The sequence below is a fragment of the Coccinella septempunctata genome, chromosome X (genome assembly GCF_907165205.1).
Source record: "Coccinella septempunctata chromosome X, icCocSept1.1, whole genome shotgun sequence".
Classification (NCBI taxonomy): domain Eukaryota; kingdom Metazoa; phylum Arthropoda; class Insecta; order Coleoptera; family Coccinellidae; genus Coccinella; species Coccinella septempunctata.
In genome coordinates this window covers 2887240-2904786 of record NC_058198.1, presented here as the reverse complement: position 1 = coordinate 2904786, position 17547 = coordinate 2887240, and the positions used below count along the sequence as shown (strand labels likewise).

The window sequence follows — 17547 nt, the reverse complement described above, 5'->3', positions numbered from 1 at the left end:
CTTTCGTCGCTACTACTGCACAACTTGACAGTTATTTGATGGAGTTTTGTGAACGCAGAGACGCAGACCTAGCTCGGATGTGAGAAGACCCAGCTTGGCAGAAATGGAAGACAGGATAAATCAGCCCTCGACACCTTTGAAACCCATCGGGGAGGGTGGACCACCAAGCATTGTGGACGTGGCTGAAAGCTACTCAGCAGTTGAAGGTATTTTCTTCTTGTATTCATCCCCAAAGTGAGATTTAAACTATCATCCTTTCTTCCAGATTCCACTGCCTATATTATGGTACAAGTGGAAGGTAACCCTGCCCCAACCTTCAAATTCTACAAGGTAAACTTTGTTTGGTGTTTGAAAAAACGTGTTCTCACCCCTGACTCTGTCCTTAGGGTATGACTGAAATCATAGAGGGAGGTCGATTTAAATTCTTGACAGACGGGGAAACAAACTCGATCACTTTGTGCATAAGAAAGATAAAACCAAACGATGAAGGACAATATAAAATTGTCGTTTCAAATATACACGGTGACGACAGTGCTGAAATGATGCTGTACGTCTCAGGTAAATATGCATCGGGATTTCCTGAAAATATGTCTTTTCAAACCTTATTTTCGCAGATTCCAGCGGTATGGACTTCAGGGCTATGCTGAAGAAACGAAAATACGCCAAATGGGGCGAAAACAAAGAGGATCCTGATTGGGGTGATTTGAAGGAAGTTGAAAAGCCAATGCCTGCCCTCAAGAAAGTAGAAAAGGTAAGTGCCCATGCCCGAAACCCCACTGATTTCGTTTTTATCTCAAGGTTTATGAGTGATTTGATTTTTCAGTTCATCGACCGAACAAATTTTTTTGCGATTTCGCTACTGTGTGAAAAATTTTTGATTCGATTTCAGATTTTTGGTTTCGATCATGGCTGATTTTCCGTGAGAGGAACATCGAAGTCCATTTTTTTCGTGACCCGTCAATGTTTTCGATCGACCTGTTGATTTTTTTTTTCCAGAGTCTCGGAGTTTTTCAGAATTCGTCGATTCGAATTCAGGTTTTGCTCTGCGTTCGTTTTTATCCTTGAAAATCCTTTTTTTGGGTCGAAGTTAAATAATCCTAATACCGATTGTGCAGGTTCCTACATTTGTAGTTTTTATTTGTAGACTCCACTTTCTTCAAGAAGGCCTTCCTTGGCTGAATTAATACCAGATTGGCCAGTTTTACACCACTTTGAGAAAAAAGAGGTTGGGTGACAAAAACTCAACGGTTTATGTCTTGTTCAATGTTTGCACGAAATCCTCAAATCCTTACCTTATCCTTATTCATCCTGGAATTTACTAACTTCCAAGGTTTTAGTTATAATTTGCCCTCTATAGATGTTGTCTGTCATTGGATATCTCTTGTACATACCATTGTGCACACATTTTTTTTGTACATATATTTTTTGCAGTTTTTGAATCACGGACTTTTTGAGGCAGTCTGTCATCGTGTCGTTGTTGTATCGCTACAATATTTTTCCAAGTCTCTAATTGAACTTATTCCGATTTTTAGAAACAAGAATCTTTCCTGAAACCCCTGGTGGATCAATATGCGAAAGAAGGAAAAGATAAGAAAGTTGTATTCGAAGCTGCTTTCACCAAACCGAACGCGAAACCAAAATGGCTTTTCCGCAAAGATGTAAGTTCAAAATTGATTTCTAAAGAACACTTCTAACTAACTTTTCATTAGGAACTGTTTCCTGGTTCAAAATATAAATTCAAAAACGAAAAAGAAATGTATCAGCTTATCATTTCGAATCCAAAAGTGGAAGATACGGGTAAATATACTATAGAAATTGGAGGCATTACTTCGACAGCTTTCCTCAATGTCGATGAACCAGATCCTTCGTATACGTTCACGAAGCCGTTGAAGAAAAAATACGACGGTTATGAAAAACACGAACTTCAACTTGAATGTACGGTCAGCAATAGCTTGGCCATCGTTGGATGGTACAAAGGAAAGGACAAGCTTAACGATGATGATAAATATTCCATATCCAAAGACATAAGCGGTTGCTGTCGTCTAACAATCAAGATAGCTGAGTTTGAGGATGCTGGAGAGTACTCCTGCAAACTAGAGAAACAAACTGAGAAGACAGTAACAAATGTTAACATCATAGAATACCCATACAAATTCGTTAAATGCCTGAAACACCAACAACACGTAGAAAAGGAAAACATCACGATGCTGTGTGAATTAGATGATGCCCTTGGAGAGGTCAAGTGGTATAAGGGAGACCAAGAAATAAAACCAGATAAAAGAATAGTCATATCCAAAGACGGTCGTAAACGTAAACTAGTAATCAAAGACGCTAAAGTGACAGATGCTGGAATGTACTCCTGTAAAACGAACGCCGATAAAACGGAAGCTGAGTTGGTGGTCAACTATTTGAACCGTTTCAACAAGAAACTGAAAGATACAGAAGCTGTGGAGAGAGAGAGACTAGTACTCGACATCGAGTTGCAAGACCAAACAGCCCCTGCTGAATGGCTTTTCAATGGAAAACCAATCGAGCCTTCAGAAAGGGTCGAAATCAAGAACCTTGGTGGCGGTAAACATCAATTGATCTTCAACAAACTCGAAATGGAAGATGACGGTGAAATCACGTGTGTTTCCGGCAAATTAGAATCTGGAATGAAACTGACTGTGAAGAAAGGAGAGAGCAGACCAGAAATCGATTTTCCAGAGAATTTCGAAGGTCCTATTAGTAGAGCTATCGTTTTGGAAGTACCATATAAAGGTGAATTGGCACAAGGTAGTAATCGATATGTTTTATACTTATATTCTCATTTCAGTAAGTGGAACTCGACAAACACCGATAGAAGCTAAACTAGTTAAAGATGGAAAGGCGCTTCCTCTCAAAGACGTTGAAACTATAATCCATGACGAGAAGATCATCTTCAAAATCAAGAAACCAGCCAGAGAATTATCTGGACCTTACGAGATAAAAGTTGGAAATGGACAGGGAGAAGCTGTACAAGTGTGCAACATCACAATGCAAGACGTACCATCGCCACCACAAGACATCCAAATCTCAGAAATATTCCAAACTTCATGCGTTGTAACATGGAAACCATCGAAAGACGATGGTGGAACTCCAATACAACATTACATCATCGAAAGGCAGGATATCAGTCTGAAATCTGGATGGGATAATGTTGGACAAATATCCCCCAAGGAACCCTCAACTTACAAAGTTGAAGGCCTCACGCCCAAGAAAGAGTATAGGTTCAGAATCAGAGCTGTTAATAAATTGGGAAGCAGTGAACCCACAGTATTCTCTAAACCAATATTGGCTAAGGATCCTTGGGGTAAGTACGATTTTTGCCTGAAATATTCATCATCTTAACACGATTTTCCAACAGATGAACCAAGCAAGCCCAAGGATGTTGAAGTTGTCGATTGGGACGTAGATCACGCAGATCTGAAATGGCAACCACCAGATACAGATGGTGGTGCTCCAATCACCGGTTATGTTATCGAGTTCAAGGAGAAATTCGGTAAAGATTGGTCCAAAGGTGTTGAAGTTCCTGGCGATCAGCTCAGTGGAACTGTTAAAGGTTTGAAAGAAAACGCCACTTATGAATTCAGGGTGCGCGCTATCAACAAGGCAGGACCTGGTGAGCCAAGTGATTCCACAAAGCCTATAATTGCAAAATGCAGATTCGTGAAACCTTTCATCGTCGGCAATGATCTCAATAACATCATCGTTAAAAAGGGACAGATAGTGAAGTACGATATCAAATATGGCGGTGAACCAGAACCAGAGGTCAAATGGTTCTTGGACACCAAAGAAATCAAACCTGACCCTGATGAGAGGGTGACTATCGATAAATATGAAAGGAACACAATCATCACCGTCAGAAAGACAACGAGGGCTGACAGCGGTAAATACAGATTAGTTCTGACCAACAGTTCTGGAACATGCGAAGGAGTAGCTGAAGTAGTCGTCCTAGACAAACCAACCGCTCCTCAAGGTCCGATGAAGATCGAAGAAGTTCGATCCGACCATATCAAAGTCAAATGGCAAAGGCCTGAAGACTGTGGAGGAACCGAACTTACAGGATACGTGCTCGAGAAGATGGATATGGACACGGGAAGATGGATACCAGCTGGAGAGGTTGGTCCAAATGAGGACACTTTCACCTTCAAAGGACTCACACCCAAGAAGAAGTATAAGTTTAGGGTTCGGGCCAAGAACAAGGAAGGTGAATCCGAACCTCTTGAAACTGACGAAGCTATTTTGGCGAAGAATCCGTATGATGAACCAGCGGCTCCAGGAAAGCCCCAAATTATCGATTACGACAACAAGAGTGTCACTCTCAAATGGGCTAAGCCTGAAACCGATGGAGGACGTCCCATTACTCATTATACGATTGAGATGAAGGACAAATTCGCCGTTGATTGGACTGAAGTTGCTAAAACTGAAGATGCCAACCCTGAGGGGGTGGTTGAAGGTCTCAAGGAGAAAATGGTGTACCAGTTCAGGGTCAGGGCGCACAACAAGGCGGGTCCAAGTGCACCCTCAGAAGCAACCGACAACCACTTGTGCAAGCATAAGAATCGTAAGTTTAGTATCCTTGTCACGTGTGATGAAACATTATTAAATATCTCTTATCGCTTTCAGTCAAACCACGCATCGATCGGGAAACATTCAGATCGGTCATTATAAAAGCTGGAAGAACCCACAAATGGTCGGTTGATGTAACTGGTGAACCACCACCGGAGCTCAGATGGGTATGGAGGGATAACATCACCCTCACCAACACCGAACGCATCAAAATAGAGAATGTGGATTACCACACAGACTTCACGATAGTGAACGCAGTTCGCAGGGATACAGGAAAATACACCCTGATAGCCGAGAACGCCTCTGGAAAAGATCAGGAGACCGTTGAATTGACGGTGCTCAGCAAACCAGATTCTCCAGAGGGTCCTCTGGAGGTATCAGACGTAACAGCCACCAAAGCGAAGGTTTCGTGGAAGAAACCAGCCGACGACGGTGGCAGTCCCATCAAAGAATACGAAATTGAGAAGATGGACACAGCCACTGGTAAATGGGTGAGAGTTGGTCGGGTACCTGGAGACAAAATGGGACCTGACGGAAAAATGGACTTCGAAGTGACCGGTTTGAACCCTGGAAGCGAGTATAAATTCAGGGTAACCGCAGTGAATAACGAAGGCGACTCAGAACCACTCACTTCAGATAGGGGTATCATCGCCAAAAATCCGTTCGGTAAGTTCTTCCATCTCGAGGATAGGAAAAAATTCGTGAATCGCCATTTCTTTCTTCAGACGAACCAACTAAGCCTGGAACTCCTGAGATCACTGATTACGACAACAAGGGTGTCAATCTGAAATGGGCTCCCCCAGACTCAGACGGTGGAGCACCGATCGAGAAATACATCATCGAGAAGAAAGACAAATTCAAGCCAGACTGGGAAAAAGCTTGTGAAGTACCCGGAGATGCTACGACTGCTCGTGTGGAAGATTTGAAAGAAAGGGGTGAATATCAGTTCAGAATAGTTGCAGTGAACAAAGCTGGACCATCACCCCCGTCAGATGCCTCGAAAATGCAGATAATCAAACACCGTGCCTGTAAGTTACCGAAATTTCTCAGAAACCTTCTTTTGTACATTAATGTTTTAAATTTTCAGTGAAACCAAGAATCGACAGAACCAACCTCAAACCTATCACTGTACGTTCTGGAAAACCAATAAAATACGATGTTGACGTCAGGGGTGAACCTGCCCCAACCTGCACCTGGTTCCAAAACAAAGATCAGCTTTCCACCAAAGACAATGTTGAAATTGTTAACATCGATTACAACACCAAGATCATTATCACCAATTCCGTGCGTAAAAACACAGGACTTTACAAAATCAAGGCTGTTAACGAGCATGGAGAAGACGAAGCTGAGGTTGAAATCACTGTTCTCTGTGAGTATTTCCTGGTACCATTGTATTTTCATGATTTCATCTCGATTTTATTACCACAGCCGCGCCAGGAAAACCAAAAGGTCCTCTCAAGGTATCCGATGTGACCAAAAACGGTTGCAAACTCAAATGGGACAAGCCAGAAGACGATGGTGGCAAGCCCATCACTGGATATGTTGTTGAAAAGTATGACAAGAAGACTGCCCGTTGGGTACCAGTTGGACGAACGAATGATACCGAAATGGATGTCAAAGGGTTACAAGAAGGACACGCATACGATTTCAGGGTCAAGGCAATCAACGACGAAGGCGAGTCAGAGCCTTTGGAGACTGATGGTACAACCATTGCTAAGAACCCATACGATCCACCAGGAAAGCCTGGTACTCCATCTATCGAGGACTGGGACACAGACAGGGTCACGTTGAAATGGACCGCTCCCAAACATAATGGCGGTGCTCCTATCACAAGCTACATTATTGAGAAGAAGGAGAAATTCTCGACATCCTGGGATCAAATATTGGAAACCCATGTAATTAACGATATGAAATGCCTTGGATATATTTAAAATAACTGAATTTGACATTGAGTTTCACAGCATCATGCCAATATCCCCATGCTCTCCAAGTACCTTGCAAACACTAACCATTCTGCTATGAGCCTTTAAGGTAAGATTGCTTCAGATCCTCCGCGAATAATGAAAACGCCAGCAATTTCAAGGTAACGAACGAACCCTAGCTGTGACTGTCTAACACTAACCACCGCGATCCAAATGAATGCATTCTTATTATTTCTCATCTCCAGACTCCAGATACCGACGCTATTGTGCCTGGATTAAAAGAGGGAAACACATACCAATTCAGAGTGAAAGCTGTGAACAAAGCTGGACCTGGAGAGCCGTCAGACTCTACCAAACCACACGTGGCTAAGGCTAGACATCGTAAGTCCACAATCTGAATGTTCATTCTCCGAAATAACGAACGAATTTTAATTTCAGTTCGACCACAAATCAACAGAGAGAAGCTACACACAGTCAAGGTAAGGGCAGGTCAACTGGTGAAATTCGACGTCGACGTCAAGGGTGAACCTCCACCGGCCATCAAATGGAGTTTCCAACACAAACCGTTGGAGAACGGGCCTCATTGCAAGATCGAGAATGAGGACTACAACACTAAGCTCACCCTTTCGAATACGTCCAGGAAAGACACTGGAACGTATGTCATAAGGGCGGAAAACGAATCGGGCTTCGACGAGGCTCCAGTGGAGGTCATCATCCTCGACAAACCCGGTAAACCCGAGGGACCACTGGAGGTCCACGATGTGCACAAGGAAGGTTGCAAGCTGAAATGGAAGAAGCCAAAGGACGATGGTGGACTGCCGATAACCGGATATGTGGTTGAGAAGCAAGACGCCCAAACAGGACGCTGGGTACCCGCTGGTTTCGTCGATGGAGATAAAACTGATCATGAGATCACGGGGCTTGAGCCAAACAAGAAATACAACTTTAGGGTCAAAGCAGTTAACGAAGAAGGAGAATCGGAGCCATTGGAATCAGATGGTAGCGTCCATGCTAAGAACCCATACGACGTGGCATCTGCTCCAGGAATGCCAGAGATAATAGACTACGACGAGCATATGGTCAAACTCAAATGGGAAAAGCCGGTCAGAGATGGTGGAGCACCAATCACTGGATACATCATTGAAGCGATGGACAAATTCGGCGGACAATTTGCAAAGGTAGCAGAAGTAGGTCCCGAATGTATCGGAACCGTGCACAAATTAGAAGAAGGAAATCAATATAAATTCCGAGTAAGAGCCGTCAATAAAGCTGGCCCATCTGAGCCATCCGAGCAGACCAACTGGCACACTGCCAAGCCAAGATTCTGTAAGTACCAAATTGAAACACCAATCGTTTTCTCCATACAATTATTTTTTTTCAGTGAAACCACTCATCGACAGGACCAACCTCAAAACTTTAACTGTAAAATCTGGACTGTCAATCAGTTTGGATGTCAATGTACGCGGTGAACCTCCACCGGTCATCACCTGGCTCTGCAACGACAAAGAGATCGCTTCCGGTGGTGATATATTAATCAATAACATCGACTACAACACCAAATTCTTCGTCACTAAAGCCAAGAGAATCCACAGCGGAAAATACACGATCATTGCGAAGAACGAAGTTGGCGAAGACAGGGCTGACGTTGAGATCAACGTCGTAGCCAAGCCTGGATCGCCTAAAGGTCCTCTTGAAGTTTCCGACGTCACCAAACATGGCTGCAAACTCAAGTGGAAGAAACCAGAAGATGACGGCGGTATTCCAATCGACCATTATGAAATAGAAAAACTTGATCCGCTAACAGGCCAATGGATCACATGTGGCAGAAGCAATGAACCCGAAGCAAATATTACAGGGTTGCAAGAGGGAAAACCATACAAGTTCAGGGTCAAGGCTGTCAACAAAGAGGGAGAATCAGAACCTTTGGAAACAGAAAAATCCATCATTGCCAAAAATCCATTTGGTGAGTGGAGGACCAATTATTTGATGTCATCTTTTCACATTAACCTGTAATAATTGTTTATTTATTTTTTAATTATAGATGAACCTGGCAAGCCTGGACGTCCAGAACCCAAAGACTGGGATAAAGATTTTGTGGAACTTGCTTGGACACCTCCAAAAGACGATGGTGGAGCACCTATCGAAAAGTACATCATCCAGATGCACGATAAGGCTGGTCGCGGTTGGGTAGATGCGGCCACCGTTTCTGGGGACAAAACGCAAGGAAAAGTATACAACGTAGAGGAAGGCCATGAATACGAGTTCCGTGTCGTAGCCGTCAATAAGGCAGGACCCGGAGAACCAAGTGACACTTCCAAATCTGTAATCGCAAAACCAAGATTCTGTAAGTTTCACAACAATTCTCAACGATGTCGGTTTGATGATGACGTTTTTTCCAGTGGCACCACACATCGACCGCAAAAATCTCCAGAAGAAGGTGATTCGCACTGGACAATTGCTCCGCATAGAGGCAGACGTCAAAGGTGAACCAGAACCTGTCATAACCTGGACGTTGAAGGAACAAGTCATCAAGAATACCGACCGTATCAAGATCGAAAATGAGAACTATCAAACCAGATTCACGATGCAGAAAGCCAAACGAGCAGACACTGGCATCTACGTCGTAACAGCTAAGAACGATTCTGGAGTAGACAGCGTCGAAGTTGAAATTCAGGTACTCGGTAAACCGTCCAAACCTAAAGGTCCCCTGGAAGTATCTGGTGTAACAGCAGAAGGTTGCAAACTGAAATGGGAACCACCAGAGGATGACGGTGGAGAACCAATATCCGGATATCTTGTGGAAAGGATGGACGTTGAAAGTGGAAGATGGATTCCAGTAACCACTACCAAAACCCCAGAAGCAGATGTGACGGGTCTGAACGAAGGAAAAGACTATTTGTTCAGGGTGAAAGCTTTGAACTCAGAAGGCGAGTCGGAACCATTGGTAACAGAGGTTCCAATTACAGCCAAGAATCCGTATGGAGAACCAGACACACCTGGAAAACCAGAACTGAAAGATTGGTCTAAAGATCACGCTGATCTCAAATGGACTGCGCCAAGACAGGATGGTGGTGCACCGATTGAGAAATATATAATCGAGAAGAAGGATCCCGCAACTGGTAAATGGGTGAAAGCAGCAGAAGTTCCTGGTAACAAAACAGAGGGAACAGTACCTGATCTACAGGAAGGACAGAAATACCAATTCAGAGTTAAAGCTGTGAACAAAGGAGGAGAGAGCAAACCATCACCTCCATCAGATATGATGACTGCTAAAGATAGATTTGTCGCTCCCAAAATTGACAGATCCACACTCAAAGATATCACCGTTAAGGCAGGACATCTCATACGACTGGATGTCAAGGTTTCTGGAGAACCCCCACCGACCAAATCGTGGTTCTTGAACAAGGCACGCTTGGAGAAGGATGAACTCATCACGATCGATGTCGAGGATTACAGAACGAAGCTACACATAAGTTCAGCGCAGAGAAGTCACACGGGCACCTTAACCCTCAAAGCAGAAAATTCCTGCGGAAAAGACGAGGCAAGCATAGAAATCAAAGTACTGGACAAACCAGCCAAACCAGAGGGTCCTCTCAAGATCAGCGATGTTCACAAGGAAGGTTGCACATTGAAATGGAACCCACCAAAGGACGACGGTGGTGTACCGATAGAATATTACCAAGTCGAGAAGATGGACACAGAAACCGGTAGATGGGTATCTGCAGGTAGATCCAAAGAACCGAAAATCGATCTCAACAATTTGGAACCCGGGCAGGAGTACAAGTTCAGGGTTTCTGCTGTGAATGCCGAGGGTGAATCGGAACCTCTGGAAGCAGACCAAACCATCGTAGCCAAGAATCCATTCGGTGAGTTCAAAGTGAAACAGAAAAAAACAATCTGAATATTTTAACTTAACATTCACGTTTTCCAGATGAACCTGGTCCACCCGGTCAGCCTGAAGTTACCGACTGGGACAAGGATCATGTTGATTTGAAATGGACTCCACCACTCAAGGATGGAGGCTCTCCAATCACTGGATACATTGTCGAGAAGAGAGAAAAAGGTACCACACGATGGGCGAAAGCCTGCGAGGTTGGCCCACTTACTAATAAAGCGACAGTCGATAATCTCGACGAGGGAGTTGAGTACGAATTCAGAGTCAAAGCAGTTAACGCTGCTGGACCTGGAGAACCAAGTCAAACCTCGAAATCTGTCATCACCAAACCAAGAAAATGTGAGTCTTATATCTGGAAGTCTAACGAAGGATGAACTTATATAATTTTTTTTTCAGTGGCTCCTAAGATCGACCGTCGTAATCTGTTTAGTATAACAGTACGTGAGGGCGAGCCCATTTATATTGATGTGAAGGTAAGTGGAGAACCTGCACCAGACGTGGTCTGGTACCAAGACAACAAGATGGTTATTTCAACTGGTCACAAACGCGTCGATAACATCCCGTATAACTCCAAATTCTTCAACGACAAACCCGAACGTAAGGATACTGGAGTTTACAAAATTACTGCGACGAATAAGTATGGTCAAGATACTGCTGAGGTAGAAATAACTGTAGTATGTAAGTAATACATCGGAAAAGAAAATTGTGAAGTGTTTCTATATGCAAATCTTATGTTCTCAGCGAAACCAGGACAACCAGAGGGTCCTCTTGAAGTGTCCGACATTCACAAGGATGGTTGCACGCTGAAATGGAAGAAACCTAAGGACGATGGCGGAGAGCCCATCGAAAATTACGTAGTTGAGAAAATGGATCCAGAGACCGGCATTTGGTTGCCTGTGGGAAAAACCAGTGGAGCTATACCTGAAATGAAGGTGGATGGTTTAGTTCCAGGACACGATTATAAATTCAGAGTCAAGGCTGTCAATAAGGAAGGAGAATCCGAACCTTTGGAAACCGCTGGAACTATAAACGCCAGGGATCCTTTCAGTAAGTTTATGAATGACATAAATTGCAGATGATTTAACCAAGATTTTTACAGCTAATCCAGAAAAACCAGGAGCACCCGAACCGACTGATTGGTCTGCTAACCACGTTGATCTCAAGTGGGCAGAACCAACATCTGACGGTGGTGCACCAATAACTGGATACATAATCGAAAAGAAAGACAAATACAGTCCTTTGTGGGAGAAAGCTTTGGAAACGAATACAGCAACTCCAACAGCAAGTATTCACGGATTGATTGAAGGAAACGAGTATCAATTCCGTGTAATCGCTGTGAACAAAGCTGGACAAAGTGCTCCATCAGATGCCAGCAAGCCTTTCATCGCCAAACCGAGATTCCGTGAGTGGTTCTTTCCAGTTTAAATCTCTTAACTTACACCATTCACGTGTCATTTATATTTCAGTGGCTCCAAGGATTGACAGGAGACATCTCCATGACATCACTCTATCTGCTGGGTCTTCACTCAAATTCGAAGCCAATATCATCGGTGAACCACCACCGTCGGTTGAATGGAGGTTCAGCGGTGCCACATTGAGAAACGACAAGAGGGTACAGATAGACAACGTAGATTACTTCACCAAGATCGCCATCCGTCCAGTAAACAGGGACGATACCGGTGAATTTACCGTTACTGCATCGAACAGTTCTGGAAGGGACGTTCATACGATAAACGTTGTTGTAACTGACAAACCCATGCCTCCAGAAGGCCCACTGCAAGTGTCCGACGTTAACAAGAACGGGTGCAAACTCAAATGGAAACGTCCAAAAGATGACGGAGGAACCCCTATTGAATATTACCAAGTTGAGAAGATGGAACCCGAGACTGGCTGTTGGGTACCATGCGGAAGAGCTCACGAACCAAGTAATGGATTATTTTCAATCTGTTGAATGTCAATAATTGTTTTTATTTCAGATTTCGAAGTTACTAACTTAACCCCTGGAAAGGAATATAAATTCAGAGTAGCGGCAGTTAATGCAGAAGGGGAATCCAAGCCTCTTGAGACCGATCACAGCATCATAGCGAAGAATCCATTTGGTAAGTAGAAGTTAGACAATTCACCAGCACAACACAATGTTGTATTGTAAACAGATCTTCTGTGCCCTTCCCCATGAGAGCTGTTTTCGTCTATAGCTCGCCTTCCAGTTATAAAGGCTTCCAGGAGATGAATTCCTCACTCCTACAAGTCTCTCCTCTGAAGCATTCTCTGCATTGGCTTGCAATGGTGAGACATTCCATCACCAGGTGGTCTGGAGTTCCCTCCTCCTCATAAGATCTTTACTGGTCAGTTTTCTACTACTCTACCCATTCTCATTAGGTGCTTCCTGAGGAAACAATGCCTTGTAAGGAGGTGCAACCAGCATATTCTTGCTGAGATCCAGATACTTCTCTCCAAAACCAGTTTTTGTTCGAATGGTCCTATGGGCTAATCTATCTTTCACAAGTTGAGGAGGTGTACGATCTGTAATGATCTCCAGAACCCTAGTTGAGCACCCCAAAGTGTTGTGAGAGCCTATCTCACAATCCTTGTTATTCTGATCATCTGGAATCCACGATTAGTCACTCATGAACTACTTTTTCCAATTACAGATGAACCAGGAGCGCCAGGTCACTTGAAGGCCACTGATTGGGACAAAGACCACGTGGATCTCGCGTGGGAAAAACCGAAAGACGACGGTGGTTCACCCATCACTGGATACATCATCGAGAAGAAAGACAAGTTCGGCGATTGGGAGAAAGCATTGGAGGTTGGTCCATACGACACAAAAGCGACCGTACCTGACCTGATGGAGGGTCAACCTTACTCGTTCAGAGTCCGAGCGGTTAACGCCGCTGGACCTGGGGAGCCAAGCAACGAAACACCGACCATCATAGCCAAACCACGCAACCAGGCTCCGAAGATCGACAGGACCAATTTGATCGAGATCAGGATCAGATCCGGACAAAACTTCAGTTACGAATGTAAGGTAACCGGAGAACCGATGCCCGAGACCAAATGGTTGATGAAGAACAAAGAGATCAAATCCAGCAAAAATGTTAAGGTGCAACATAGCGAGTACCACACCAAGATATCCGTCAGAAATGCCACGCGATCAGATTCTGGAACGTACACCATAACTGCTGAAAATGTCAACGGAAAAGACATCGCAGAAGTGGAAGTAACAGTGTTGGATGTTCCAAGTCCACCTGGTGGACCTCTCAAAGTATCAGATGTGCACGCAAACGGTGCCAAGCTGAGCTGGAGGCCACCAGCAGACGACGGTGGTCAACCGATCGAGAACTACATCGTCGAGAAAATGGATGAAGCGACTGGAAGATGGGTACCTGCCGGCGAGACCGACGGTCCTGAGACTTCCCTAGCCGTCGAAGGCCTAACACCCGGCAAGAAATACAAATTCAGGGTGAAGGCGGTTAACAAGCAAGGAAAATCTGAGCCGTTGACAACAGCGCAAGCCATCGAAGCTAAAAATCCATTCGACCAACCTGGAAAAGCTGGAACGCCAGAAATAGTCGATTACGACTCTGACTTCGTTGAACTCAAGTGGGACGAGCCAGAAAAGGATGGAGGTTCTCCTATAACAGGATATGTGATAGAAAAACGGGATAAGTTCAATCCGTACTGGGAAAAATGCGCTGAAGTTGAAGGAAACGTAACCAGAGGTAAAGTGAAGGACTTGATCGAAGGTACTCCATACGAATTCAGAATAAGAGCAGTCAATAAAGCTGGACCTGGTGAACCGAGCGACGCCTCCAAAATACACGTTGCTAGACCTAAAAACCGTAAGTATCTTCTAACATTCAGTTGAACGATGGTGTAAATGGAAAATTTGTTACAGTTGCTCCCAGGATTGACCGAAATGCTCTACTCAACATCAAAGTACGAGCTGGTCAATCGTTCGAACTCAACGTTCCAATTGCTGGTGAACCACCACCGGCCAAGGAATGGCGCATCAAGGAAGATGTTCTGTTCAACACCGATCGCCTCAAGATAGTAAACGAGGACTATATGACTCATCTGAAAGTCATTGATGCCAAACGTGGGGACAGTGGGGTTTACACCATCACTGCTAAGAACGTCAACGGTAAAGATTCGGCCACTGTAAACATAACAGTTTTGGATATACCTTCGCCACCTGAAGGACCTCTCAGAGCTGATAATGTTACCAAGAGCAATCTCACGCTCAAATGGAAACCACCAAAGGACGATGGTGGTTCCGAAATCACCCACTACGTTGTGGAAAAACAAGACACAGAAAACATGAGATGGGTTCCAGTTGGCGAGTCTGTTGGAACGTCTATGCTGGTCGATAGATTAACTGAAGGACATGATTATAACTTCAGAGTATGCGCTGTGAATAAACAGGGTGAATCACTGCCACTCACCACTGCCGAAAGTATCACTGCTAAAGATCCATATACCAAACCAGACCGCCCAGGAGTGCCCACTCCAACAGACTGGGATAAGGACCATGTAGACCTCGAATGGGCACCTCCTAAAAAAGATGGAGGTTCACCAATCACCAGTTACATCATCGAAAAACGACCAAAACACGGGTAAGTTTTCATCGTGAAATATAAACATTTCGTATTACTCCCATGTTTTTTCAGAACTTGGGAGAAAGCCGTGGAAATACCTGGAAATCAAACCAAAGGTACCGTACCAAATCTGGTCGAAGGTGAAGAGTACGAATTCAGGGTTATTGCTGTGAACAAAGGAGGTCAAAGTGAACCCAGTGAAGCCTCTATTCCAGTTATTGCCAAGCCTAGGTTCCAGGCGCCGATATTCAACAAATCTCTGTTGGAAGATATCACAATCAAAGCTGGACAACGCTTCGGTTGGACCATACCAATTGAGGCTTCGCCCAAACCGACAGCTAAATGGACACTTAACGGCAAAGAGGTTCTTTCAAGTACCAGAATTGACATGGCCGTATATAACAACAAAGTGTCCTTCGATGTATCTTCTGCTTTACGCACAGATGGTGGAAGATACACCTTGACTTTGACTAACGATCTTGGAAGCTATAGCGCATCCGCTACTGTTACAGTGCTGGATAAACCTAGTCCACCACAACCTCCATTGGACGTCGGTAGTGTTACTAAGGAAAGTGCTAGGTTATCGTGGAAACCACCACTAGACGATGGAGGATCTCCAATTCTCCATTATATTGTTGAGAAAATGGACGTTTCTAGGGGAACATGGTCGGACGCTGGCATGGCAACTATATGTTCTCACGACATAACCAGACTGATTCATCGTAAAGAATACTACTTTAGGGTGAAGGCCGTGAACGCAGTTGGAGAATCAGAACCATTAGAGACTCCAAGGAGTATTATCGCAAAGAACGAATTTGGTGGGTATACTCAATCAATATTCATTCTTCTTGCATTAACATGATTTTGTTCCAGACGAGCCAAGTGCTCCAGGCAAGCCAGCTGTTACAGATTGGGACAAGGACCATGTAGATCTCGAATGGGCCCCACCAAAGAGCGATGGAGGTTCTCCGATCACCGGATACATCATTCAGAAGAAAGAAAAGGGCAGTCCATACTGGATGAACGCAGTCCACGTGCCAGCTAGCAAAAACGCAGCTACTGTACCTGATTTAATCGAAAACGAAGAATATGAATTCAGGGTGATCGCTACCAATTCGGCCGGACAAAGTGAACCATCTGAACCATCAGATCTTGTCACGGCCAAAGCCAGATACTGTAAGTGATCTCAATAGCTGCTACGACCAGTACGATACTCAACATGTTGTCTTTTGCAGTGGCTCCCAAGATTAAAACACCGCTCAACGATGTCCGAATCAAGGCAGGACTCATACTGCATCTGGACATTGACTTTATCGGAGAGCCGTGCCCTGAAGCTAGTTGGACAGTTGGAAGCAAAAATCTAGTTACCGACGAAAGGACCACAGTCACATCGATCGGTTACCACACAGTGATACATACTGTAAATGCTAAACGTTCGGATAGTGGTTTGTATCATTTACTCATTAAAAATAGCTCCGGAATTGACGAGGGGTCATTCCAAGTGACAGTGTTGGGTAAGTTACTCAAAATCTGGTATCCAGACGTAGAATTTTTCAAACTTCTTTTGCACAGACCGTCCTGGACCTCCGCAAGGACCCATCGAATACGAGGAAGTAACAGCTCAAAGCGTAACACTCTCCTGGAAACCACCTAAAGATAACGGTGGCAGCGAGTTGACGTAAGTTCTTTCAGCATCCTCATGGAAGTACGACTAACCAATGTTTTTCCAGTGGATATGTGATAGAAAAACGAGACTTAACACATGGTGGAGGTTGGGTACCTGCAGTTACCCACGTAAATCCAAAATACAACCACGCAGTCGTGCCCAGGCTGATCGAAGGAACAAAATATGAATTCAGAGTTATGGCAGAGAATTTGCAGGGACGCTCAGATCCACTCGACACAGAAAGGCCAGTCGTTGCCAAGAACCAATACGGTACAGTTTCCTCTATATTGGACTTCGGTTCATTATTTCCTCCGCAAGTTCTTGCCTTCATAACCCTCAAATCTTCCAGATGTTCCTGGTAAACCTGGCAAGCCACAACTTGTCGACAGCGACAAAGATCACATCAAGATCAAATGGAGTGCGCCAATAAGCAACGGAGGTTCGCCCATCATCGGTTACGATGTTGAAAGACGTGATCGTGCTACTGGTAGATGGATTAAGATCACAAAGAACCCTGTACCGATGTTAGAATTCGAAGATGACAGGGTACAAGAGGGACACACTTACGAATACAGGGTTATTGCTGTGAACGCAGCTGGCTCTGGTAAACCAAGCGACACATCTAACGCTTTCATCGCCAAACCAATGAAAGGTTGGTACTTTCCATCCTTATCATCTTCTTCACTACTACTGATTTTTTTATATTTCCAGAGAAGCCAAAACTACATTTGGACGGCATTATCGGTCGCAAGATAAAAGTACGTGCTGGTGAACCTATCAATATCGATATACCATTATCTGGAGCACCTGCGCCTAAATGCCAATGGAGCAAAAACGGAAACCCAGTGGTTGAATCTAACAGGGTTTACGTAAGTT

At 44.3% G+C, this 17547-nt stretch overlaps 1 protein-coding gene across 13 annotated transcripts in view; it reads left to right on the top strand.

Moving 5' to 3' along the window:
• The window catches only part of LOC123322447 (twitchin), a 42751-nt gene that overhangs the window by 14008 nt on the left and 11196 nt on the right, over positions 1 to 17547 (top strand). For 9 of the 13 annotated variants that reach the window (XM_044910431.1, XM_044910430.1, XM_044910428.1 and 6 more), the window contains 33 exons: positions 59 to 206; positions 266 to 330; positions 387 to 558; positions 615 to 751; positions 1145 to 1225; positions 1533 to 1658; positions 1710 to 2760; positions 2816 to 3331; positions 3386 to 4585; positions 4648 to 5256; positions 5316 to 5618; positions 5678 to 5959; positions 6019 to 6485; positions 6758 to 6893; positions 6951 to 7838; positions 7894 to 8475; positions 8554 to 8856; positions 8912 to 10378; positions 10444 to 10746; positions 10804 to 11085; positions 11149 to 11454; positions 11507 to 11809; positions 11874 to 12332; positions 12384 to 12506; positions 13059 to 14249; positions 14306 to 15023; positions 15078 to 15823; positions 15879 to 16181; positions 16241 to 16519; positions 16578 to 16683; positions 16736 to 16941; positions 17021 to 17323; positions 17383 to 17540. In XM_044910431.1, coding sequence (XP_044766366.1) covers positions 59 to 206; positions 266 to 330; positions 387 to 558; positions 615 to 751; positions 1145 to 1225; positions 1533 to 1658; positions 1710 to 2760; positions 2816 to 3331; positions 3386 to 4585; positions 4648 to 5256; positions 5316 to 5618; positions 5678 to 5959; positions 6019 to 6485; positions 6758 to 6893; positions 6951 to 7838; positions 7894 to 8475; positions 8554 to 8856; positions 8912 to 10378; positions 10444 to 10746; positions 10804 to 11085; positions 11149 to 11454; positions 11507 to 11809; positions 11874 to 12332; positions 12384 to 12506; positions 13059 to 14249; positions 14306 to 15023; positions 15078 to 15823; positions 15879 to 16181; positions 16241 to 16519; positions 16578 to 16683; positions 16736 to 16941; positions 17021 to 17323; positions 17383 to 17540 — 14319 coding nt within the window. The remainder of the gene's footprint in view (positions 1 to 58; positions 207 to 265; positions 331 to 386; positions 559 to 614; positions 752 to 1144; positions 1226 to 1532; positions 1659 to 1709; positions 2761 to 2815; positions 3332 to 3385; positions 4586 to 4647; positions 5257 to 5315; positions 5619 to 5677; positions 5960 to 6018; positions 6486 to 6757; positions 6894 to 6950; positions 7839 to 7893; positions 8476 to 8553; positions 8857 to 8911; positions 10379 to 10443; positions 10747 to 10803; positions 11086 to 11148; positions 11455 to 11506; positions 11810 to 11873; positions 12333 to 12383; positions 12507 to 13058; positions 14250 to 14305; positions 15024 to 15077; positions 15824 to 15878; positions 16182 to 16240; positions 16520 to 16577; positions 16684 to 16735; positions 16942 to 17020; positions 17324 to 17382; positions 17541 to 17547) is intronic. The other 4 variants (XM_044910432.1, XM_044910424.1, XM_044910426.1 and 1 more) reach the window with 1 other exon arrangement.